The sequence below is a fragment of the Pocillopora verrucosa genome, chromosome 8, assembly GCF_036669915.1.
Source record: "Pocillopora verrucosa isolate sample1 chromosome 8, ASM3666991v2, whole genome shotgun sequence".
NCBI classification, from domain to species: domain Eukaryota; kingdom Metazoa; phylum Cnidaria; class Anthozoa; order Scleractinia; family Pocilloporidae; genus Pocillopora; species Pocillopora verrucosa.
Window position 1 is genome coordinate 9,446,832 of NC_089319.1, and position 24,493 is coordinate 9,471,324.

At 39.5% G+C, this 24,493-nt stretch overlaps 2 protein-coding genes across 2 annotated transcripts in view; one reads left to right on the plus strand and one right to left on the minus strand.

Moving 5' to 3' along the window:
• The first annotated feature begins 1,130 nt into the window (after nucleotides 1–1,130).
• The window catches only part of LOC131779031 (low-density lipoprotein receptor-related protein 6), a 46,051-nt gene continuing 22,688 nt past the window's right edge, over nucleotides 1,131–24,493 (plus strand). The window contains exons 1-15 of the mRNA XM_066171082.1: nucleotides 1,131–1,358; nucleotides 2,536–2,956; nucleotides 6,072–6,496; nucleotides 7,577–7,705; nucleotides 8,522–8,722; nucleotides 8,999–9,194; nucleotides 9,630–10,018; nucleotides 10,112–10,234; nucleotides 12,794–13,214; nucleotides 14,725–15,146; nucleotides 15,586–15,714; nucleotides 16,534–16,734; nucleotides 17,010–17,205; nucleotides 17,394–17,785; nucleotides 17,880–18,002. Of these exons, the coding sequence (XP_066027179.1) occupies nucleotides 1,304–1,358; nucleotides 2,536–2,956; nucleotides 6,072–6,496; nucleotides 7,577–7,705; nucleotides 8,522–8,722; nucleotides 8,999–9,194; nucleotides 9,630–10,018; nucleotides 10,112–10,234; nucleotides 12,794–13,214; nucleotides 14,725–15,146; nucleotides 15,586–15,714; nucleotides 16,534–16,734; nucleotides 17,010–17,205; nucleotides 17,394–17,785; nucleotides 17,880–18,002 (3,823 nt within the window). The 5' untranslated portion in view covers nucleotides 1,131–1,303. The remainder of the gene's footprint in view (nucleotides 1,359–2,535; nucleotides 2,957–6,071; nucleotides 6,497–7,576; nucleotides 7,706–8,521; nucleotides 8,723–8,998; nucleotides 9,195–9,629; nucleotides 10,019–10,111; nucleotides 10,235–12,793; nucleotides 13,215–14,724; nucleotides 15,147–15,585; nucleotides 15,715–16,533; nucleotides 16,735–17,009; nucleotides 17,206–17,393; nucleotides 17,786–17,879; nucleotides 18,003–24,493) is intronic.
• Nucleotides 13,883–14,662, minus strand: LOC136282806 (uncharacterized PPE family protein PPE62-like; the record flags this gene model as incomplete). Its single annotated transcript, XM_066170734.1, has 1 exon — nucleotides 13,883–14,662. A coding segment is annotated over one exon (780 nt), but the record flags the coding sequence as incomplete, so codon positions are not given.

A 24,493-nucleotide genomic window follows, 5' to 3' on the forward strand; every position in this document is an offset into this window, starting at 1 on the left:
TATTTTACTCCTCAAATATAATTAAAAGTTTACTTGCTTTTTTTGGATTATCGCATGCTTTGAATGACCTTTACATCGTCGCTGAAAATAATATCAACAGGAATTCAAGAATTTGGCTTACAACAAGATATGATGATGAAAGGAGAGATAGAAGTTGAACTCGTTTATTCAAAATCAATTTCTGGGGGTCTATGTGACTGACCCAAGTGAGCTAAGATTCATAAAAAAGCATAAAACATGATATTATAAAGGTACAAAGAGGTTCAGAAGTATATATTTATGTTAAAAACTATCTAAATACTGTAACCTATACTATGGCTAATGATGAAGGAGTTCTTAAGACTGTCAGTGTTATTAATTGGGCCGTTGAAGACTATCATTGCGCGTGAACGGTGATCAAGTAACTCAATCTCGGATGCATTAACTTGGCAATTTATTTCTGTTGTGACAATGTCATTGGATAAGCTCTTACTCAGCTCGTGATGCTTATCAACAATGAGGCCAAATATATGAACACTCAAAGTGTATTTTTTCTATTTTTGTTCATTATTTTTCGTCTGGGTCGAGATTATCATCTCTGCGGCGGACTTCCGCTCTAAGTGCCTCAGCGCCACGCCCAACCACCATCCACATCCACATTCACCTTCTTCATCCTCACACCCCTCTAGAAAAACCGTCGCGAAAAGCACAAATAACTCTTTTTCAGGAAGGGTGCTGTTATGACTGATCAATGCTTGATGCTTATAGCACTTCTCTATATTTGCAAGTTTGACAGGAGTTTTTAAAATTAATATTTCACGACTGCGACGCCCACGAACCGACGGCGGTTTTAAAAATTTATTTTCGTTTTTTTTAGGAACTTTGCGAGTAGCTCGATGTGTGGACCTTTTCTGGCGACGCAAGATATCTGCTTTAGCACATAAAACATGAAAATGCGACGTGGAGTAGAAACATAAATAATTTGCTGTCGGGGATCTCGCCTTTCTCGGACCCTGCAATTTGATTTCACGTTGTCCTATGATGCCCTATTGAAATACATCAAAAAGTTATTTCCTTTGGCTGCAAGGAGGTTGTGTTCATTAAGCGCTCAGGATCATTAAACACCTTATAGAAAGCCCCTTTCCTCAATCTTGTTAATTCTCCGCTTTAAACGTTTGGCACAATGCCGAGTATAAGGCTATTTGTGAAGATCTGATTTCCGTTTGCTTCGAAAGTCGATTCGTGGATGTATGTGGTTTGATTTGCCCCTTGGAGCACTTAACGACTGTCTCTAATGGTAAAGCTACCGGACCGATAGCGTAGGATGAAATTCAAAGCATTAATCTGCTTGGTTTGCCTATATTATAGGATATCTTTAGGTAAGTGCGATCGATACCTATGCGAATGTGTCATTTTCTGCCTGATGATATTGATTCGCTTGGCGGACAAAATTTCCATCTTGCTTGTGTCGATTCGCTTTTCATGTGACAAAAAATATTCCTTTAAACAAAGAAACACTCGTAGACAATTACCAGTTGAATTTGGATTCTTTTTTAGAGATCTTTAGTGCTTAAAAACTTGTAATTTACACCCGTAGTTGTCGTCCATTTTGAGCCATTATTGATTGGACTTTAAAGTAAGTGCAGAGATTGTTAGATGGCTTTATTCACAGATGCTTTCAGATGGTGATTTGATCTCTTCTCCTCCCCGAATTGGTAGTTTAAAGATCTAAACACCAATTTGTATGCATGGGAAAGTTGAAGAAGCCGCAAAGAGCGAATCGAAATTCTCCGAGTAACAAGATAACAACAACAACATTGCTCTCGTGAATTCATTTGCACGTGGTATCTTGATATATTTTTGGTCGTTGTATGTTCAGAATACCTGCCTAGGATGAACGAATGCTGCAAGACGAGAGTAAAAGCTCTGTATGAGACATCGTTGAGTATAATTTTCCTAGCGTGAGGGAATTAAACTCGTAGATTTATGTTTCAAGTGTTGGCAGAATACCTGTTCTCCCCACGCGAGATCCGATCGCTCTGAGTTTGGTTTGGTATGCACTGAGCATTTTAGGAAAAGTTTACATTCGTCTTTAGCTTAACCCTCGCACTACAATTCGAACTGATTCAAAGGACTGATATACTCTTTAATCAGAGAAGATAAAGAATAAAGTACGCGATGTTACACATTTGATTTAATAACCCGAAGCTAGCTTCCGGCTACGTGCGTCTTGCATGAAAAGTAGTAGTCTTTTATTGTCATGTTTATTTACAAAACATTTAGCAAATCCTCGGAGAACATCGGAGATGAATTACTACAGAGTAATGACGCCCGTTGAAAGCGATATGTTTAACTTATATTTCTTCAGGTGTAAACCCTTTGGCCGTTACGATGAAAACAAAATATTTCCAGACGTTTCTTTTCGCTAAACGGAGTTATTAACTTAATTATCTTCGATTGGTCTTTAAGAAATTGCTTGTGATGAATCAGGTAATTTACTCTTTAGTTCTAGTTTCGTGCCAGCAACTCTTCTAATCCAATTCTTTATTTTTACAGCGACTTCTCCAAGGATTTTATACGCAAACCGGAGAGACATCAGAATAGTACGACCAAATGAAAAGAACCAAAATGAAACTATCGTAGCTGTTGGTCTTTTGAATGCTATCGCGGTGGATTTCAGCTACAAAGATGGATACATATTTTGGACGGATGTCAGGGCTAAGAAAATCAAACGAATTCGTATGACGGGAAGTCCTAACTCAAGAAAAGTTGAAGATGTTATATCTGTGGGTTTGAAAAGGCCCGAAGGATTAGCCGTAGATTGGGTAGGAAAAAAGTTGTATTGGACTGATCGTAGAGATCCTGACGGGAAAACGAACAGAATCGAAGTTGCAAATTTTGATGGATCCTATCGCAAAGTTCTCTTGTGGAAAGACTTGGGTCTTCCAAGGGCGATTGCGGTGGATCCACTCAAGGGGTAAGTTGAAGACTTTGTGTTGTTTTGTTGCACTCAATAACTGCAGTTTATTTTGTGCTGAGTTTTAGAAAAATCGTCAACAATTTTTCTACAACGAAGGTTTTGCTTGGCTTCGGGAGAACTTGTTATTTTGGATTTCGATATTTTGTAAATAGCTTGCTTTTTTAAAGTTGGTGCTTCTTATTAAATTCGACGAGGCTGTGACTAAAAGTGGGACTGGGACGTAGGGACTGGGACGTGGGACTGGGACGTGGGACTGGGACGTGGGACTCGAGGACGTGGGACTCGAGGACGTGGGACTCGAGGACGTGGGACTCGAGGACGTGGGACTCGAGGACGTGGGACTCGAGGACGTGGGACTCGAGGACGTGGGACTCGAGGACGTGGGACTCGAGGACGTGGGACTCGAGGATGTGGGACACGGGGACTCGTGGACCGAGACTCGGAGACGTGGGACTCGGAGAAGTGGGACTCGGGAACGTGGGACGCAGGACGCGGGGACTCGGGGACGCGTGGAGACTCGGCGACGTGATAAACAAACCTGATTTTTGCGCTGAAATTGTAAAGTATAATTTTCGGTGGTCTCGAGAAAGGTGTAATATGCTGGAGAGTTTGTCAGTAGTAGCCGATGATTTCCAGCGTCCATGGTTCGGCTGGATATGTTTGCTTGCCTCTTTGACCGTGACAACTCTGGGTATAGAATAATTTCAACGCAAGGGGTTTTAAACATCGAGGGCAACCATGGAGGACTTTCCTGGTAAGTAACTGTGTTTTCTTTCTTATTCCTTTTTTAACAAGGATAAGGCATGGATCGAGAAGAAAACACAGGTACTTACAAGGAAAGTCCTCCATAGCTGCTCACGATGTTTTTAACAGTTTCAAGACCCCTGCGTTGAAAGTATTCTGTACCCAGAGTTCTCACGGTCAAATAGGCAAGCAAACATCTCCGGCCGAACCATGGACGCTGAAAACCATCGGCTACTGCTAACAAGCTCTCCAGCATATAGTAGCTTTATCGAGACCACCGAAAATTACACTCTACAAAATCAGCGCAAATGTCAGGTGTTGTTTGTTTATCACGTCCCCGAGTCCCGTGCGTCCCCGAGTTCCCGCGTCCACGTCCCCGAGTCCCACGTCCTCGAGTCCCACGTCCTCGAGTCCCACGTCTCCGAGTCTCACCTTCCCGAGTCCCACGTCTCCAAGTCCCACGTCCCCGAGTCCCACGTCGCTGAGTCTCACGTCTCCGAGTCTCACGTCCCTGAGTCTCACGTCCCTGAGTCTCACGTCCTCGAGTCCCAAGTCCCAGTCCCCACGTCGCCATCCAACTTTTAGTCACAGCCGTTCGACGAGGAAAGACTAATGAACTGTGTTCAATTAAAAATACATTAAGCGTTGAACTTCGACGGGCAAACAGTTATCTATCATTGTTTTTTGTTAGCCTGCTTCTAGCGAACCTTGAAGGTCACAAGTGTTGCCATGAATGTCTCTCCAAGCAATCTCTTGAGTGATGAATATGCCCTAAAGAATTTGTTGCATGCATCCAGTATTTGAACTCAATACCATTTTCAAATAGAGCTTGTGAATCTTACTGGAATCTAAGCTTTCTTTGTTATTGTAGCCCCCTGTTGAAATTCACTGAGTAAAGCCAGAGAGTCATGTCAAAGAATCAATCTGAGAGAACCACTCAGAGAAGATATTTTATTTGTGAATTTCACTCTAGCTGAAAGATTCTCTTGTTTGCCCAAAATACAGTAGTTGTGGAATGAGTTAACATTTTGAAATTATAGACTTAATTAGTTCTTTAGTGTTCATTGTCCTCTGAAGCAAGTTTTATTTCTCTCTGTGTTGTTAATGAGGGGCTGGTCTTCTGTAAAAACCTGGAGCATAAGTGAAGGGCTTGGGTTTTTGTTGAAAATCTGTTGATATGCAATATCTATTCTTGAATAATCTATGGTCTCATATAAAGAGAGCTTTGAAGAAAGCTTTGTTAATGGCCTTGGACAATAGTTCATCCTATCTGAAGATCTTCGTTATTTCCTATTTTGCAAGTTTACTTTTTCTCCTTTACCATAAGAATAGTAATGTTGTTTATTGTAATTTATACAACAAAATGCTGGTCACTTTAAAAGAGAGCTTGAGTTACGTATGGATATTGAAAGATGTTACTCAGATGTATGCCCAGTAAATTCTCAAACAAATGAACACTGTTACAGAGAATAGGCTTTTGAGTTTATGGCCAATGGCGTTTTAAAATTATTGGCCATTTCTAAAAACTATGGGCCATTGTTGTATTTGATTAGGCTAGAAGAAAAGAAACATCGGTATTTTGTTAGTGATATAACTTTTCATTGTGTGTCTCAGTCATGCAGTATCTTGCAGGTAACAATGCAATTAAAAAGTTTTATTTATGTGTCACTAAAATCAAACAACGTAGTGAAAAAGTTTCACCCAGTTGTCACTTAAATCAAACAAACTGAAAAGCTGTTTACTTCACGTGAAGAGTAATCAGTGCACTTTACAGTACTAATATGAAGGCGTTTTTGTCCTTCATCTGTTAAAACAACCATGTTTTTTAACCGTAAACTTATGGCTGTGCTGACTCAATCCAGGTTTTAAATAAATTGCTGGACTTTAAGATTAGAAGTCACAAAACTGGTGTTAAAATTTTTGGTCACTGATAAATCACTGCGGTAAAATTATGGATTTTGAATCTTACTCCTTGAATCAACTTAACTTTGACCCTGAAATTGCCTTGGTAATGTAACTTGAAAGATCTCTTTATGGCCGTTTTTCCAAGGGCCTACGTACAGTACTAGACAATTGTGGCTGCTGAAATGTCAAAGGATTTCAAAGAACTTCATTTGGGGGTTGAATCCTACATGGCACACAGCACTCTCAATCTCTGCTGTTGAATAAGAAAATGTACTTAAGGCATTTAACACCAAATTGAGAGCAACAAGAGCAGTTCTCTGTAAAGAAAATAAATGATTTAAAATAAAGGACTTGTCCATTTTTCATTGCAGTTTAAGTGTAATTACAGTAGTTGATGTTTGTTAGAATAACAATGGTGTTAAAAGTTTCTAAAAAATTGTTGTCTCTCAAATTATAATTTCAGGTTCATGTTTTGGACAGATTGGGGTGAAGAACCCAAGATAGAGAGAGCTGAAATGGATGGCTCTAATCGTTCCGTAATTGTCAGACAAAACATTCGTCGGCCCAATGGGCTCACAATAGACTACAGTGCAGAGAAAATTTACTGGACAGATGCAAAATTGTTTTATATAGCTAAAGCTAATTTTGATGGTTCAAACCGGGAGAGAATATTTAAAACTCCAAGTCAATGTATTTTGGCAAATCAAGCTCATCCATTTGCTTTGACGTTATATGAAAACAAAATTTATTGGACAGATTGGAATTCTAGAGGGATACATTCTGCAAATAAAAACAGTGGGATGCGGTGTCAAATGGTCTGGTCAACTACTTATAAACCCATGGATATACATGCATATGAACCAAAAAAACAGCTGGTACCAAGGCCAGGTAAGCATAATTAATAAATGATCATTGATTGTCTTGCAGTGTTTTCCCCTATTTTAGGCACTACAGGTTAGATAAATTTTCAAGCTGGTAGGGGAATCCTTTTAACCGTTGAATTCTTTAAGAATTCTACATGATTTTAGACAGTAATATGAGGCAGTACTACAGGCGGTAAATTTTATGCCTTACCACCTTAAAAAGGAGAACACTGCATACAAGTTAGTTAGTCACATGATAACAAGTGTGATGTGTTGACTGCTGCGTGTGGATCTCCATATGTTGATTAGTTTGACTGGCTAGGCATCATCACATGAAGGGAATGCCCTACTGAGTTTTGAACTATTTGAATGTGTATTTTGAGGATCAATTTGATGATTGCTGCTACAGTGATTCATTGTAGAACTTCTAACACTACATTTATTGAAAACACTCTTCCTGACTGGGTAATCAGTTTTGAACAAGCCTGGAAATTTTCTACACTTTGAAATTGTATTTTCCACTCTCAGATCTGATTTGTAGTTTCCCTTACTGTCCACCATGTAATCTTTATCATTTTATGTTTTGGTATTGGAATAACTAATAATCCCCTTATTTATATTTTTCTTTGTTCCTATCATTTATCTGCTTGATATTGTGTCAATATTACAAAGAGAAATTCTGTCTTGGTCACTCTTAAAAGTTAAAAGGTTAGATAGGCATTCCATGAGCTGTGCATAAATCTTCAAGCAAGGTGTACAAATTTCTTTGATTTTATTTCAATAATTGGTTGAAATTTCATAACGAGTTACTAGAAAAATGAAGTGAAAGTGGCTGGCTAAAGATACATGTCTAAATGGGGTAATTTTCTAAAGAAACTGTGGTGCTGCATCAGTAGAAGGGTATAACAGGCTAACTAAGTGTTATCAACTCAGTTGATAACACTTAATTACCCTAATGATACATGTAGCTGAGTGGGTGGGGAGGGGAGGGGGTTTCGGTGAGCCATTGGCTTTTATTGATAGCTCTTGGTATGGTTTTTCTTTAAAACTCTCATGCAATGGTAAAAAGAAATGCCAAATTGTGACCTTGGTTTATTTTTGACAGGTCAAAATCCTTGTAATTCTACTCTCAATGGAGGGTGCACCCATCTTTGTCTGTTGAATACCCATGGCCGCTCTTGTGCTTGCCCAACTGGTGTGAAGCTTTTGCCTGATGGAAGAACATGTGAAAAAGGTATGATTGAGTGTTCAATGTCATGAATAGCTGCAAATAGTGTGTGTACTGTTTGTATTTGGGCTTTGTTTGAAATGTGGCTCCAGTTATGAATACATTTAAAACATTCTGTATTATAATACTGGATGTACATAATTAGAATTATATTATTTTGTGGGGTATTTTAAGGGGGAGTCACAACTTGTTAAAACACTTGAAAGTCCCTGCTGCTGCTATTGAATTATGTCTCTGAGTTCAGGTGTGTGAATTCATATTGGTTTGAATTTGTGCAACTGATGGCAGTGACAAAGATTTTCATGAAAATTCTCCATGTCACTCGAGGTAAATTGTGTTTGTGACTTGGCTTAGAGCAACAAAAAATCTCTGGATGCTAAATGTGCCTATACATTCTCTGTAAAACTTTTAATTTTTAACAATGTGTGCCTGAGAGAATTTTAAATGTATCGGGCTAAAAATGAGGGAGAAGGATCGGTATGTCCTATATTTTGATTATTTAATACCCATCTTTTTGTAGCTTGGTAAGAAAACGAAAAGCTTGGGCTAACGAGCAGAATAATGTACACTATTTGATAGATAGGTAGCTACATGGAAAAAATCAATGAAGGCATACTTTCTTGATGTGATTACAGTGCTATTGTTCTCACCAGTATCTCATTTAGAAATGTGTAGCAGTTGGAAAGAAAGAACTAACTAGTTAATTTAAAGGCTGACCTGTGAAATTAGATATACTCTAACCACTGTATTTGGTTCAATCACTATCTATTAATAAGCTCATTCATAATGTTTGTTTTGTTTTGTTTTGTTTTTTTATCTTAGGCCCTTTCCATTTTCTATTGCTGGCAAGAAAAGGGGACCTGCGGCGTATATCACTTGATACACCTGATCTCACAGATGTCGTTTTACCAGTGTCTGGAATCAGCCATGCAGTCGCAATTGATTTTGATCCAGTGGATAGATATGTTTACTGGAGTGATGATAAAAAACTTGAAATTAAAAGATGCCGGTTGGATGGAGACGGTTAGCCAACCTTGATCTTGAATACACTAATTATGTTAACTCTTTTGCGCAAATTTATGGTAACTTTACAAAAGTTCTGTCAAGTCTCTCAGACAGTTTTTCTGGTGCCATTTATATTGCTGAATGGAAAGAGTAAACTACAGCTTCAGTCACCAGAACTTGTCCTGCTTGCTATGGCATCCAAAATATTTATATGGAGTATTAACCAACATGAGGGCCGGTCTGGAAATTAATCTTTCTTCTAAACTGTTTTCTGTCTTTTTCTTTGTATTTCAGATGTTCAGGTAGTAGTAAGGAGTGAGCTGAAACATCCTGATGGTATTGCTGTTGACTGGGTGGCGCGGAACTTGTACTGGACAGACACAGGCACTAATAGAATTGAAGTCAGCAGACTAAACGGCTCTGCTAGAAGAGTTCTTATTGATGAAAATCTTGATGAACCAAGAGCAATAGCATTGGATCCAACTAAAGGGTAAATATCTGGGTAAAATTGTTATTTACTGGGTAGGAAATCTGTGCCCAAAGTCTTGAGTACAGCCAGAGGCCAAGAAGGAAAGCCATACTCATGTTGGAAGGCACAGTTTTTCCCCAATAGGACTGACTGAGGCTGTGAATAACTGATATTTTTTTCTGCTGATTTTGCTTTTTCAGAATGGCAGGGAAAAAATTCTGAACCTCGTTTGGTATTGGGAAAGACTGGATGGGTTAGGAGCCCATGACTAAGCCTTGCTGAGAAGTGAAAAAAAAACAAAAAAACAGCAAAAAAATGGATTTTAATATTTTTATTTATTTTCATACTGAAAGTTGGCAAAGGCATGCAAAGAATTTTAAATTAATTTTTGTTATCAAATGTGTCAGTGAGAAAGGCTGTTATAAGTTTGAAATGTTCTAACATGGTCTCACTTAGGTACATGTACTGGACTGATTGGGGAAAACACCCAAAGATTGAGAGAGCAGAGCTTGATGGGAGTCATAGAGTCATCTTAGTGAATTCCTTGGTCGCATGGCCAAATGGCCTTGCCATTGATTATCTGAAGCAAAAGATTTACTGGGCTGATGCAAGGAATGACAAGATAGAAGTCATGAACTTCGATGGGAGTGCCCGCCGTATTATTTTAGATAAAAAATTGCCTCATGTGTTTGGCTTTACTGTACTTGGAGATAATCTTTATTGGACGGACTGGCAGAAGAGGTCAATAGAGAGTGTGAACAAAAGAACTGGTGAAGACAGAAGAGTACTGATTGACCTACCTGATCTTATGGGACTAAAAGCTGTAAACCTTAATCACTCCTATGGTAAGAAGCATTATTTATTTGATACTTAAATTAGTTTTGACTATTCCATGTTTCCTTCTTATTACACTTAAAACACCTTTTTTTGGCCTCTAGGTTCCAATGCCTGTCAGCGCAAAAATGGAGGCTGTAGTCATTTGTGTTTATACAGGCCATCAGGACCCAAATGTGAATGCCCAACAGGAATGGAGCTTCTTTCTGACATGAAGACTTGTATATGTAAGTATTCGGAAAAGATGAATTGCAATAATATACTGAGCTTACCTGGTAAGACCCACAGAGCTAAAATCAGCCAGTCAGCCATTTCTTTCCTTCAAAAATACGGAAATCAACGTAAATGTCATACACTGTTGGCCCTTTAACTCCCAAGATCTTTTTGTTAATGTTCCCGTCTACATGCCACACATTTTCTTAGAGAAGAAGAAATGCTTTTAGTGGCTTCATGCCATAGAACCCGGGATAAGCTCTGGCTGTGAGGGGTAACCGGTCAAGTCGCCCGAAAGTCATCTTGCCCGAAGTCATGTCGCCCATAACCAGAGTCATGTCGCCCGAAATTCATATCATGTCGCCCGAAATCCTAAGTCATGTCACCCGAAATTTGATCGAGTGTTTAATCTTGAAGAAAAGTAACAATCGCAAGGAACAAACTCGTAAAATGTTGACTCGTACGTAAAATGTTTTCGTCCGCTAACCCATGCGAATATTAAGTAAAACAAAGTCTCAAATATTGCTGTTCATTTCAGCGTTGTTCATTGCTATGAACTAAACTGCTCATTCTACAGTACAGATTCTAGTAATTATAAGCGGAACACTTTCAGTTATCAGAATTTTTCACACATATCAGAAAATACAGTTCTCTTAGTTTGATTTATCGTATAAAAAACAACCTGAAACTTTTACAGCGGTTTTTTTTTGTTTATTGTTAACCACGCGAACAAAGCGTGTTAGCATCATTCCCCGTAGGATCAGGCGCAGCATAAATTACCGCGACTTGTTCAGTTGATTCTTGTTTCCTCGGCCGGTTGCATGTAAATTTTGATCCGATTAACCATATATATAGAGTGGAAATTAATAACAGCCACCTCATTCCGAGATAATCAGCTAGCTGAAACACGAGATCGTTACGCGTACGCAAAAGAATTATACAGTGAGCCTTCATCCCTGTATCGAGTGCAGAAATGAAGTTCGACCACGCCAGCAAGCCCTTCAGTGCGACGATTGCGGCTTTTGGTAGCATCGTATCTGCGGGACTGGTATCGACCAAGCCACCTACCGTTTGGCAGTAATTAGAGGAAGAATAGATTGGTTGTGCATTGCATGTTCTCTAGCGGCATCGATTTAGGATTACTATCTCCTTGATATCAAACGACAGCGAAACGAACAACCTGAGTCTCACGAGTCAACACGAGTCATGTTACTTTTCTTCAAGTTTAAATACTCGATAAAAGTTTCGGGCGACATGACTTAGGATTTCGGGCGACATGACTATGAATTTGGAGCACTTAACCACTGTCTCTAATGGTGAAGCTACCGGACCGATAGCGTTGGATGAAATTCAAAGCATTAATTTGCTTGGTTTGCCTATACTATAAGATATGTTTAGGTAAGTGCGTTCGATGCGTATCTATGCGAATGTGTTCTTTTCTGCCTGATGATATTGATTCGCTTGGCAGACAAAATTTCTATCTTGCTTGTGTCGATTCGCTTTTCATGTGACAAAAAATATTCCTTTAAACAAAAAAACACTCGTAGACCGTTACTAGTTGAATTTGGATTCTTTTTTAGAGATCTTTAGTGCTTAAAAACTTGTAATTTACACTCGTAGTTGTCGTCCATTTTGAGCCATTATTGATTGGACTTTAAAGTAAGTGCAGAGATTCTTAGGTGGCCTCACCCACAGCTGCTTTCAGATGGCGGTTTCACTTCTTGTCCTCCCCGAATTGGTAGTTTAAAGATCTAAACACCAATTTGTATGCATGGGAAAACTGAAGAAGCCGCAAAGGGCGAATCGAAATTCTCCGAGTAACAAGATAATAACAACAACATCGCTCTCATGAATTCATTTGCACGTGGTATCTTAATATATTTTTGGTCGTTGTATGTTCAGAATACCTGCCTAGGATGAAAGAATGCTGCAGGACGAGAGTAAAAGCTCTGTATGAGACATCGTTGAGTATAATTTTCCTAGCGTGAGGGAATTAAACTCGTAGATTTCTGTTTCAAGTGTTGGCAGAATACCTGTTCTCCCCACGCGAGATCCGATCGCTCTGAGTTTGGTTTGGTACGCAGCATTTTAGGCAAAGTTTACGTTCGTCTTTACCTTAACCCTCGCACTACAATTCGAACTGATTCAAAGGACTGATATACTCTTTAATCAGAGAAGATAAAGAATAAAGTACGCGATGTTACACATTTGATTTAATAACTCGAAGCTAGCTTCTGGCTACGTGCGTCTTGCATGAACAGTTGTAGTCTTTTATTGTCATGTTTATTTACAGAACATTTAGCAAATCCTCGGAGAACATCGGAGATGAATTACTACAGAGTAATGACGCCCGTTGAAAGCGATATGTTTAACTTATATTTCTTCAGGTGTAAACCCTTTGGCCGTTATCATAAAAACAAAATATTTCCAGACGTTTCCTTTCGCTAAACGGAGCTAACTCAATTATCTTCGATTGGTCTTTATGAAATTGCTTGTGACGAATCAGGTATTTTACTTTTTAGTTCTAGTTTCGTGCCAGCAACTCTTCTTATCCAATTTTTTATTTTCCACAGCGACTTCTCCAAGGATTTTATACGTAAACCGGAGAGACATCAGAATAGTACGACCAAATCAAAAGAACCAAAATGAAACTATCGTAGTTGTTGGTCTTTTGAATGCTATCGCTGTAGATTTCAGTTACGAAGATGGATACATATTTTGGACGGATGTCAACGATGAGAAAATCAAACGAATTCGTATGACGGAAAGTTCTAACTCAAGAAAAGTTGAAGATGTTATATCTTTGGGTTTGAAAAAGCCTGAAGGATTAGCCGTAGATTGGGTAGGAAAAAAGTTATATTGGACTAATTGTGGAGATTCTGACTGGGAAACAAACAGAATCGAAGTTGCAAATTTTGATGGATCCTATCGCAAAGTTCTTTTCTGGAAAGACTTGGGTCTTCCAAGAGCGATTGCAGTGGATCCACTCAAGGGGTAAATTGAAGACTTTGTGTTATTTTGTTGCACTCAATAGCTGCAGTTTATTTTGTGTTGAGTTTGAGAAAAATCGTCGGCAATTTGTCTACAACGAAGGTTTTGCTTGGCATTGGGATTTCGATATTTTGTAAATAGCTTGCTTTAGAGTTGGTGCTTCTTATTAAATTCAACGAGGCTGTGACTAAAAGTGGGACTGGTACGTGGGGTCTAGGACGTGGGGACGTCCCTGAGTCCCAGTCCTGACTTCTCAGTGGGACTCGGTGACGGGACGCGGGGACTCGAGTACGTGAGAACTCGTTTGCCTCTTTGACGGTGAGAACTCTGGGTTCAAAATAGTTTCACCGCAAGGGGTTTTAAACATCGAGGGCAGCCTTAGAGGACTTTCCTGGTAAGTAACTGTGTTTTCTTTCTTATTCTTTTTTTGCAAGGATAAGGCATGGATCGAGAAGAAAACAGTTACTTACTAGGAAAGGCCTCCATGGCTGCCCACGATGTTTTTAACAGTTTTAAGACCCCTGCGTTGAAACTGTTCTGTACCCAGAGTTCTCACGGTCAAATAGGCAAGCAAACATCTCCGGCCGAACCATGGACGCTGAAAACCATCGGCTACTACCGGCTAACAAGCTCTCCAGCACATAATAGCATTTTCAAGACCAACGAAAATTTTACTCTACAAAATCAGCGCAAATGTCAGGTGTTGTTTGTTTATCACGTCCCCGAGTCCCTTGCATCCTCCAGTCCCACGTCCCCGAGTCCCATGTCCCCGAGTCCCACGTCTTCAAGTCCCAGGTCCCCGAGTCCCAAGTCCCCGAATCCCAAGTCCCCGAGTCCCAAGTTTCCAAGTCTCCGAGTCCCAAGTCTCCGAGTCCCAAGTCTCCGAGTCCCAAGTCTCCGAGTCCCAAGTCTCCGAGTCCCAAGTCTCCGAGTCCCAAGTCTCCGAGTCCCAAGTCTCCGAGTCCCAAGTCTCCGAGTCCCAAGTCTCCGAGTCCCAAGTCTCCTAGTCCCAAGTCTCCGAGTCCCAAGTCTCCGATTCCCAAGTCCCCGAGCCCCGAGTCCCGAGTCCCCGAGTCCCGGGTCCCGAGTTCCCGAGTCTCCGAGTCCCCGAGTCCCCGAGTCCCCGAGTCCCCGAGTCCCCGAGTCCCCGAGTCCCCGAGTCCCCGAGTCCCCGAGTCCCCGAGTCCCCGAGTCCCCAGTCCCCGAGTGTCGAGTCCCGAGCCCCCGAATCCCGAGTCCCGAGTCCCGAGTCCCCGAATCCCAAGTCCCCAAGTCCCCGAGTCCCAAGTCCCCGAATCCCAAGTCCCCGAATCCCAAGTCCCCGAATCCCAAGTTCCCGAATCCCAAGTCACCGAATCCCAAGTCACCGAATCCCAAGTCACCGAATCCCAAGTCCCCGAGTCCCAAGTCCCCGAGTCCCAAGTCCCCGAGTTCCGAGTCCCGAGTCCTTGTTAGAATAACAATGGTGTTAAAAGTTTCTAAAAAATTGTTGTCTCTCAAATTATAATTTCAGGTTCATGTTTTGGACAGATTGGGGTGAAGAACCCAAGATAGAGAGAGCTGAAATGGATGGCTCTAAACGTTCCGTAATTGTCAGACAAAACATTCATTGGCCCAATGGGCTCACAATAGACTACAGTGCAGAGAAAATTTACTGGACAGATGCAAAATTGTTTTATATAGCTAAAGCTAATTTTGATGGTTCAAACCGGGAGAGAATATTTAAAACTCCAAGTCAATGTATTTTGGCAAATCAAGCTCATCCATTTGCTTTGACATTATATGAAAACAAAATTTATTGGACAGATTGGACTTCTAGAGGAATACATTCTGCAAATAAAAACAGTGGGATGCGGTGTCAAATGGTCTGGTCAACTACTTATGTACCCATGGATATACGTGCATATGAACCAAAAAAACAGTTGCCAAGGCCAAGTAAGTAGAATTAATAAATGGTTATTGATTGTCTTGCAGTGTTCTTCCCTATTTTAAGCACGACAGGTTAGATAAATTTTCAAGTTGGTAGAGGAATCCTTTTAACCGTTGAAATCTTTAAGAATTCTACATGATTTTAGGCAGTAATACAAGGTAGGGCTACAGGCAGTAAATTTTATGGCTTACCGCCTTAAAAAGTAGAACACTGCATACAAGTTAGTTAGTCACATGATAACAAGTGTGATGTGTTGACTGCTGTGTGTTGATCTCCATATGTTGATTAGTTTGACTGGTTGACATCATCAGATGAAGGGAATGCCCTACTGAGTTTTGAACTCTTTGAATGTGCAGTTTGTTGGGGGTAGGGGGGGTTCGGAGAGCCATTGGCTTTTATGACCTTGGTTTATTTTTTAAAAGTTATCGACTTATCTTGTAACAGGTCAAAATGCTTGTAATTCTACTCTCAATGGAGGGTGCACCCATCTTTGTCTGTTGAATACCCATGGCCGCTCTTGTGCTTGCCCAACTGGTGTGAAGCTTTTGCCTGATGGAAGAACATGTAAAAAAGGTATGATTGAGTGTTCAATGTCATGAATAGCTGCAAATAGTGTGTGTATTGTTTGTATTTGGGCTTTGTTTGTAATGTGGCTCCAGTTATGAAATACATTTAAAACATTCTGTATTATAATACTGGATGCAAATAATTAGAATATTATTTTGTGGGGTATTTTAAGGAGGAGTCACAACTTGTTACAACACGTGAAAATCTCTGCTGCTGCTATTGAATTATGTCTCTCTCGTTGAAATTGTGCAATTGATGGCAGTGACAAAGATTTTCATGAAAATTCTCCATGTCACTTGAGGTAAATTGTGTTCATGGGACTTGCCTTAGAGCAACACAAACTCTCTGGATGCTAAATGTGCCTATACATTCTCTGTAAAATTTTTAATTTTTAACAATGTGTGCCTGAGAGAATTTTAAATGTATCGGGCTAAAAATGAAGGAGAAGGATCGGTATGTCCTATATTTTGATATTTAATACCTATCTTTTTGTAGCTTGGTAAGAAAACGAAAAGCTTGGGCTAACGAGCAGAATAATGTTTGCAAAGCTTCCCCTATCACTGAATGTACAGTATTTGATAGATAGGTAGCTACATGGCAAAAATCAATGAAGGCATACTTTCTTGATGTGATTACAGTGCTGTTGTTCTCACCAATATCTCATTTGGAAATGTATAGCAGTTGGAAAGAAAGAACTAACTAGTTAATTTAAAGGCTGAACGGTGAAATCAGATATACTATAACAACTGTTATTGGTTGTATCAATATCCAGTAATAAGCTCACTCATAATGTTTGTTTTGTTTTGTTTTGTTTTTTTATCTTAGGCCCTTTCCATTTTCTATTGCTGGCAAGAAAAGGGGACCTGCGGCGTATATCACTCGATACACCTGATCTCACAGATGTCGTTTTACCATTGTCTGGAATCAGTCATGCAGTGGCAATTGATTTTGATCCAGTGGATAGATATGTTTACTGGAGTGATGATAAAAAACTTGAGATTAAAAGATGCCGGTTGAATGGAGAAGGTTAGCCAACCTTGAACTTGAATACACTAATTACGTTAACTGATTTGGGCAAATTTATGGTAACTTAACAAAAGTTCTGTCAAGTTTGTTCAACAGTTTTTCTGGTACCATCTATATTGCTGAATGGAAAGAGTAAACTGCACGTCAGTCACCAGAACTTATCCTGCTTGGCATGGCATTCAAAAAAGTTCTATTGAGTACTAAACAACATGAGAGCCAGTCTGGATGTTAATCTTTCTTCTAAACTGTTTTCTGTCTTTTTCTTTGTATTTCAGATGTTCAGGTAGTAGTAAGGAGTGAGCTGAAACATCCTGATGGTATTGCTGTTGACTGGGTGGCGCGGAACTTGTACTGGACAGACACAGGCACTAATAGAATTGAAGTCAGTAGACTAAACGGCTCTGCTAGAAGAGTTCTTATTGATGAAAATCTTGATGAACCAAGAGCAATAGCATTGGATCCAACTAAGGGGTAAATATCTGGGTATAATTATGATATTTATTGGGTGGGAAATCTGTCCCAAAAGTCATGAGTAAAGCCAGAGGCCAAGAAGGAAGGCCGTACTCATGTTGAGGGCACAGTTTTATCCCCGTATATACGTATGTGTCAATGAGAAAGGCTGTTATAAGTTTGAAATGTTCTAACATGGTCTCACTTAGGTACATGTACTGGACTGATTGGGGAAAACACCCAAAGATTGAGAGAGCAGAGCTTGATGGGAGTCATAGAGTCATCTTAGTGAATTCCTTTGTCGCGTGGCCAAATGGCCTCACCATTGATTATCTGAAGCAAAAGATTTACTGGGCTGATGCAAGGAATGACAAGATAGAAGTCATGAACTTCGATGGGAGTGCCCGCCGTATTATTTTAGATAAAAAATTGCCTCATGTGTTTGGCTTTACTGTGCTTGGGGATAATCTTTATTGGACGGACTGGATGAAGAGGTCAATAGAGAGTGCGAACAAAAGAACTGGTGAAGACAGAAGAGTACTGATTGACAGCCTACCCCATCTTATGGCACTAAAAGCTGTAAACCTTAATCTCTCCTATGGTAAGAAGCATTATTTATTTGATACTTAAATAAGTTTTGACTATTCCATGTTTCCTTCTTATTACACTTAAAACACCTTTTTTTTGGCCTCTAGGTTCCAATGCCTGTCAGCGCAAAAATGGAGGCTGTAGTCATTTGTGTTTATACAGGCCATCAGGACCCAAATGTGAATGCCCAACAGGAATGGAACTTCTTTCTGACAAGAAGACTTGTATATGTAAGTATTGGGAAAAGATGAATTGCAATAATATACTGAGCTTGCCTGGTAAGACCCATAGAGCTAAAATCAGCCAGTCAGCCATTTCTTTCCTTCAAAAATACGGAAATCAACATAAATGTCATATACTGTTGGCCCTTTAACTCCCAAGATCTTTTTGTTAATGTTCCCGTCTACATGCCACACATTTCCTTAGAGAAGAAGAAATGCTTTTAGTGGCTACATGCCATAGAACCCGGGAAAAGCTCTGGCTGTGAGGAGAGTCAGCTCTGTATGCAGATTTATTTCGTCAATATCTCACAGAAGTACTCTAAACTTCTTTTTTTTCCCTTATTACTGCACTTCTAGAATGAAAAGATGGATCGAAAGAACTACATTGAAGGAGTAAGTATTGTAGCTTTTTCATTGAATTCGCCATCGAAATGATAGGAAGAAGTAGGTCCAGATTCCCACAATGGACTAGGAGTCCATCGAAGACGAGTTGCAATAATCCCAGGAGCTTTTCGCCTTACGAATTGGGTTCAGTTCCGGCATGTATGCACGTCAGTTTCACGTGTATGTTAAGCGTTTTTACGCAGCCAAGAGACGATGTCAATCTGATTTACAGACTGATTTACAGGATACATGCATTCACAGCAGACCATTGGGCCTATCCCTCGGTGAACATTATCAAATTGTTAATACTTCTTGCCTAGTATGCTTTTCCTTTACATTGGTAAATTCTGATATAGCTTCAATTCTTATAACTAATCTATATGGAAAGGTACACTAATAAGAGAGGGGAAGTCCTAATTATGATCATGGGAGTTTAGGGGTAGCATAACACCCTCCACCTCCCACTAAATATCCTACTGGATATCGCCCACAATCGCCTTTCATCATGTTTTTAACAATTGATATAATTCCCTTTGGCTCCATTTCTTCCGCTCACTCTGGTCTGGTTTTCCTCTGCGCGAAAGGAAGATCGGGCTCTGAGAAATGTAACCGAGCCTATTTCTATTTCAAGTTGGTACAGTTTTTTGTGCACAAGAAATGTTTTTAATTGGACACCTTTGAAGAATATTTGTGAATTTGAAAATCTTCGAGGTGAAGCTAAGCGAAAGTAACTTAACGTTACCTTCCATTGTGACAGTATTATGGAATATTGAATTCATCCTCGTTGTGTTTGTCAACAGACCAAGGTTTTGGCTGCCTACATGGAGGAAGTGGCCAAAATAGAATGAGAAGCCAATCCCGTTGCTAATGGAATACTTTGAAGTAGCTCAAGATGATTACTAAAAAGATTCAGTAGCGTGTGAAATTTTCCGTCCGTAACATAGATTTTCCCCGCCCCCTTTGATTTGGCGATAAACTACACACAAAAAAGTTAAAAGTAAAAATTTGTTTTCGATTTCCGACAGAAGCATTAAGAATCGCCCTTCTGAGAAACGACCCGTGGACTATTGTCAGTATCTGAACGACTGCGCACCTACCCCTCCCCTAACCCAACATTAACCCTAACTTGTTATCAGTTGACTATTGTTGAGTTAGGAGAGGGGTAGGTGCGCTGTTGCTTAAATACTCACGTTGATTCCGAAATTGCTTTGACGATGCGATGCTTTAGTTTATATGAGTAAGCGTTGACTAGATACGAACACTTCTGTTTAACGGCTAAAATCATAATGTAACAATAAAACATACACTGTAGCATAATTGAATGAAGATTAAAGAGAAGAAAAGTGGTACTTGAACAATTGTCTCTCAGAAATACTGAATGCAATCATAAATACTATATTTTTAAGTGTAAACTTCCTTTGATTCTGTAAGAAATACATAAACTTGACTATTACCCTAAACCCACATCAGTAGGTTCATTTCTTTTTTCATCGCGTAAAGTGGCAGTGGACTAACTTAGCGGATGCCGCAGCGATTCTCGCGCCAAGGGGTCATTTATTACAATAGAAACCCGCTAAATCGAACTCGGCTAAATCGAACTCCCCGTTAAATCCGTCACTAGTAAAGGTCGTTCCTGGAAAGCGTCCGTACGTAAGCTGGCATTTCAGTTTTAGGCAACACAAGGATCAGAAGTTCTTGTCATATTTTGCATCTTTACCATCAAGCTGAAGTTTTCCAGGGAAATGTTTTCACGGAAAACGTTTCAGGTTAATCGGCTTTTTATAGTGATCTTGGGACAGCCCTCTGTTGCATGAACTCTGAATTTTTTCCCGTAGAAATCTTTGAAGTTTTTGAAAAAAAAATCATCGTTTGTCTTCCTTCAAAAATTAGCGTTCTTTAAAGAAAAGCCCGTAACTAGTAATTCGAAGGCAAGAAATGTCAATCCTCTTTTTCTTTCCTAGTAATCTCCTTGTCGACACAAAAGAGAGAGACCAGACGAGAAGCCGTCTTAGCTTATCTTAAACCAAGATTGACCAAAATCGCATCAATAACAATAGAAAGCGAACAGAAAGTACATTTTGAAAATATAGAAGATATATTAGAACTCTAAGTGTCTAATATCAAAGCAGACAATGTGAAGAGTTCATGTAAATAACATCAACTAGATTTTGTTTTGTTTTGTTTTTGATCGCAAATTAAGGTTATATGCTTTCTAAAGAATTGGGAAAGGCCTTCGATTGATATCTTTTACCGACAGCCGGAAGGCACAAAGGTATTTTCGAGAGCGCGAGCCAAAATCAACCTAAGAACAGACGGGCCCGTTGAAAATCAGAGGTAGCTCACACATGATACAGAACCTATATACTGACAACACAGCCTGGGAATGTGCCGGGCGAGTTCTCTAAATGCTAATCCTATTTCAGATCAGAACATGCCATATCCACCCCGTTTGACCTCTTAAATGGATACTTGTCTTTAGACCTTTACAACCGGTGCCGAGATCAAGAATTCATAGAATTCTCCAAGTTTTAGCCCGAGTGATAACCCTGGCTACTTCTTTTTCTTTATTGTTCATTATGGAGATGCCGATACGTTTTTACACGTTCTCTTGATAACCTAGCACAAGTTTAGACCTAATGGGTCAAAATCTATATCAATTTCCAAAATTAAACAGCTCAAATATCATACACTTCATAGCGGCGCATACCTGTACACTTCCCGCCCTCCCACCTAGACGACACGACCTCATCTGTAATATTGCCTTAATTGCTTGCTCGATCTTAGCCGGGTGCATTCTTCACTCCGTAATTTGAATTTTTTTCCTTTTTTTTCTTCAAAATTACTGAGTGAGGAAGACGCCACGCCTTTATGGCTTCAATTTAGGCATTTTTTTTATTTCTATACTGGAGTTCATGCATATTTTTCACGGTTGTTTGAAAATAGAAGCAAATAAAATCTGAAAAGAACTCTCCGCTCTTTACACCTTGGGTGTTCAGTGTCTTGAAACAATATATCAACGCCTCAAAATTGGTGACCAGATTAGCAGTGACGCAGAGTTATTGTATCGTTAATTTTCGCTCTATACATTATCTCATCAATTCTAATAATCAGAAAAAAAGGGATACTTATTATGAAAAGATTATAAAACTTCCCATCCACCTCTCCAGAGACAGAGAGATCTTTAAACAATTTTCCACAGTGGAAAATAACATTTTTGGACAGCGCTTTGGTGGAGAAGAGCTTCAAAGATGAGTGAATGAAATAGCAAAATCGGTGAGCTGAAGTAAAAAAAAAGGTCACAGATTAAGGAAACTCTCTCTTGGAACTCTTTAGATTTTCTTCTGAGGGAGCACGCAAGCCTTTATGTTGACGATGACCGTTGAAAAAGCAAAAGCACCTTCGGCTGATATTGACACATACTCAAGGAAGAGAGAGAGAGAGAGAGAGAGAGAGAGAGAGAGAGAGAGAGAGAGAGAGAGAGGGAGAGGGAGAGAGAGAGGAGCCCAGGGTGATATGACTCAACCTGCCGTTCTCTTTGAGGCCTCGCTTTTATTGTTTTACTTATTTTTATCTCTCTAGGTTTCCTGTGTATAATAACCGAGTATATTCTTTTGTCGGTTGTTTAAGTTAATTAGATTACTGCGTGATTTCGAAAAGTAAAAATTGAAAAGACGACAAATTAACATTACTGTTTGAGAAGATTGAGATTATTATCAATAGTACAGTTTTTCATACCGCATTTATTTGATTAAGTGCCCAACCTCTTGTAAGCGCCCACCCTGTAGGTTGGAAAAGTTAATGAGCGCCCAGTCTCGAAAAAAGAGCCCATCCCCCCAGTTCCCCCTCCCCATAAACGAAAAAGCACCCATCCACCCAGTTCCCCCCCCCCACATAAAAAAGTGCACAAGACGGGTATTGAATAATTACTTCTTCCAAATCTCTAAATTCGTTGTTTATAGTACAAGATAACGTTTTGTTACTATCTATTATATTTTTGCCAAATAAACTTACTACTTGCGGAAAATAATGAAAATTTGAGAGGCGCCCAACTCGAATAAGCGGCCACTATCAAGGTCCAAACATTCAATTAGCGCCCAGGGCACTCAGTCGAATTAATGCGGTATGTATGTCAGTATGTGTAGCGTTTGTTAAAGGACATGCGGAGGGCAATGTTTCGGTTTCCTCTAAAATTACATCAGTAAGGGCTCTTTAATATACCAGAAGCAGAACTTTCACGGAAAACGGGAAAAGATTGAACTTCATGCTGCGCGCTTTTAGTAGCCTGTGTATTAAAGCTGAAATAATCAGAGTATAACCCACGACGCAATATAGACTTTTTATCATATTTTCTATAGATTTTATTCGAGGATTATTCAAAAATGTGCAATGAAATCCACGCACAATGGTTACATTCCATACATTGATTTATTTTACTCCTCAAATATAATTAAAAGTTTACTTGCTTTTTTTGGATTATCGCATGCTTTTAATGACCTCTACTTCGTCGCTGAAAATAATATCAACAGGAATTCAAGAATTTGGCTTACAACAAGAAATGATGATGAAAGGAGAGATAGAAGTTGAACTCGTTTATTCAAAATCAATTTCTGGGGGTCTATGTGACTGACCCAAGTGAGCTAAGATTCATAAAAAAGCATAAAACATGATATTATAAAGGTACAAAGAGGTTCAGAAGTATATATTTATGTTAAAAACTATCTTAATATTGTAACTTATATGCTAATGATGAAGGAGTTCTTAAAAATGTCTGTGTTATAAATTGGGCCGTTGAAGACTATCATTGCGCGTGGTTGTCAACGGTGATCAAATAACTCAATCTCGGATGCATTAACTTGGCAATTTATTTCTGTTGTGAAAATGTCATTGAATAAGCTCTTACTCAGCTCATGACGCTTATCAACAATGAGGCCAAATATATGAACACTCAAAGTGTATTTTTTTTATTTTTGCTCATTATTTTTCGTCTGGGTCGAGATTATCATCTCTGCGGTGGACTTCCGCTCTAAGTGCCTCAGCGCCACGCCCAACCACCATCCACGTCCTCATTCGCCTTCTTCGTCCTCACACCCCTCTAGAAAAACCGTCACGAAAAGTACAAATAACTCTTTTCGAGAAGGGTGCTGTTATGACTGATCAATGCTTGATGCTTATAGCACTTCTCTATATTTGCAAGTTTGACACGAGTTTTTAAAATTAAGATTTCACGACTGCGGTGCCCACGAACCGACGCCGACGGCGGTTTAAAAATTTATTTTCGTTTCTTTTAGGAACTTTGCGAGTAGCTCGATGTGTGGACCTTTTCTAGCGACGCAAGATATCTGCTTCAACACATAAAACATGAAAATACAAAGTAGAAACATAAATAATTTGCTGTCGGGGATCTCGCCTTTCTCGGACCCGCAATTTGATTTCACGTTGTTTACGCTGTTGTTTAATTTTAGGTAGAACAGCAAGGAAACGTACAAAGTTTTAAAACCTACGGCAGCACTATCGTTCTGTTCATGACATGTTCTTTTTTCCGCTATTTTCTCGTTGCCGTCGCCGTCGTGGTTTTTTTAATTATCTTACTTAACAGCTATTATGCTTTCTCATTCGCGAAACAAAAAAAAATTCCCTATTCCTGTTTTAAGCATTAGGATGTACGTAAAACACTTAACTTACTTTAACAATCTTAGCCCACGGACTTGTACTACCGGAATTTTTGTGTCATCAGTATTCTTTGAATTTCACAATCTTTTCATGTGATTTATAATCACTGTATCAAAGCTGGAAGCAAGTAGGACCTGAGTGCCATCTAAGGGCCGACTAATCTTTTATTTAACCGGATTAGAATATAAATCCAGACCCATCGGCACGGCATTTTATATTTAGAGATATGTAAGCGGCAGAAAACAGAAAAATTGAACATTTCATCTTAATAGTTCGCTAGATTTTATACGATAAAGGTTGGATATTTTCTTTGATATTAAACCCAAATAGCGATATTACTACAGAATCTCACCGCAAATGATAAAACTGCATGATGCACGATCATTTATTTGGCGTCTTGTGACATTGAGAAAACATCTTTGCATTTTAGCGTAAAACATCATTTG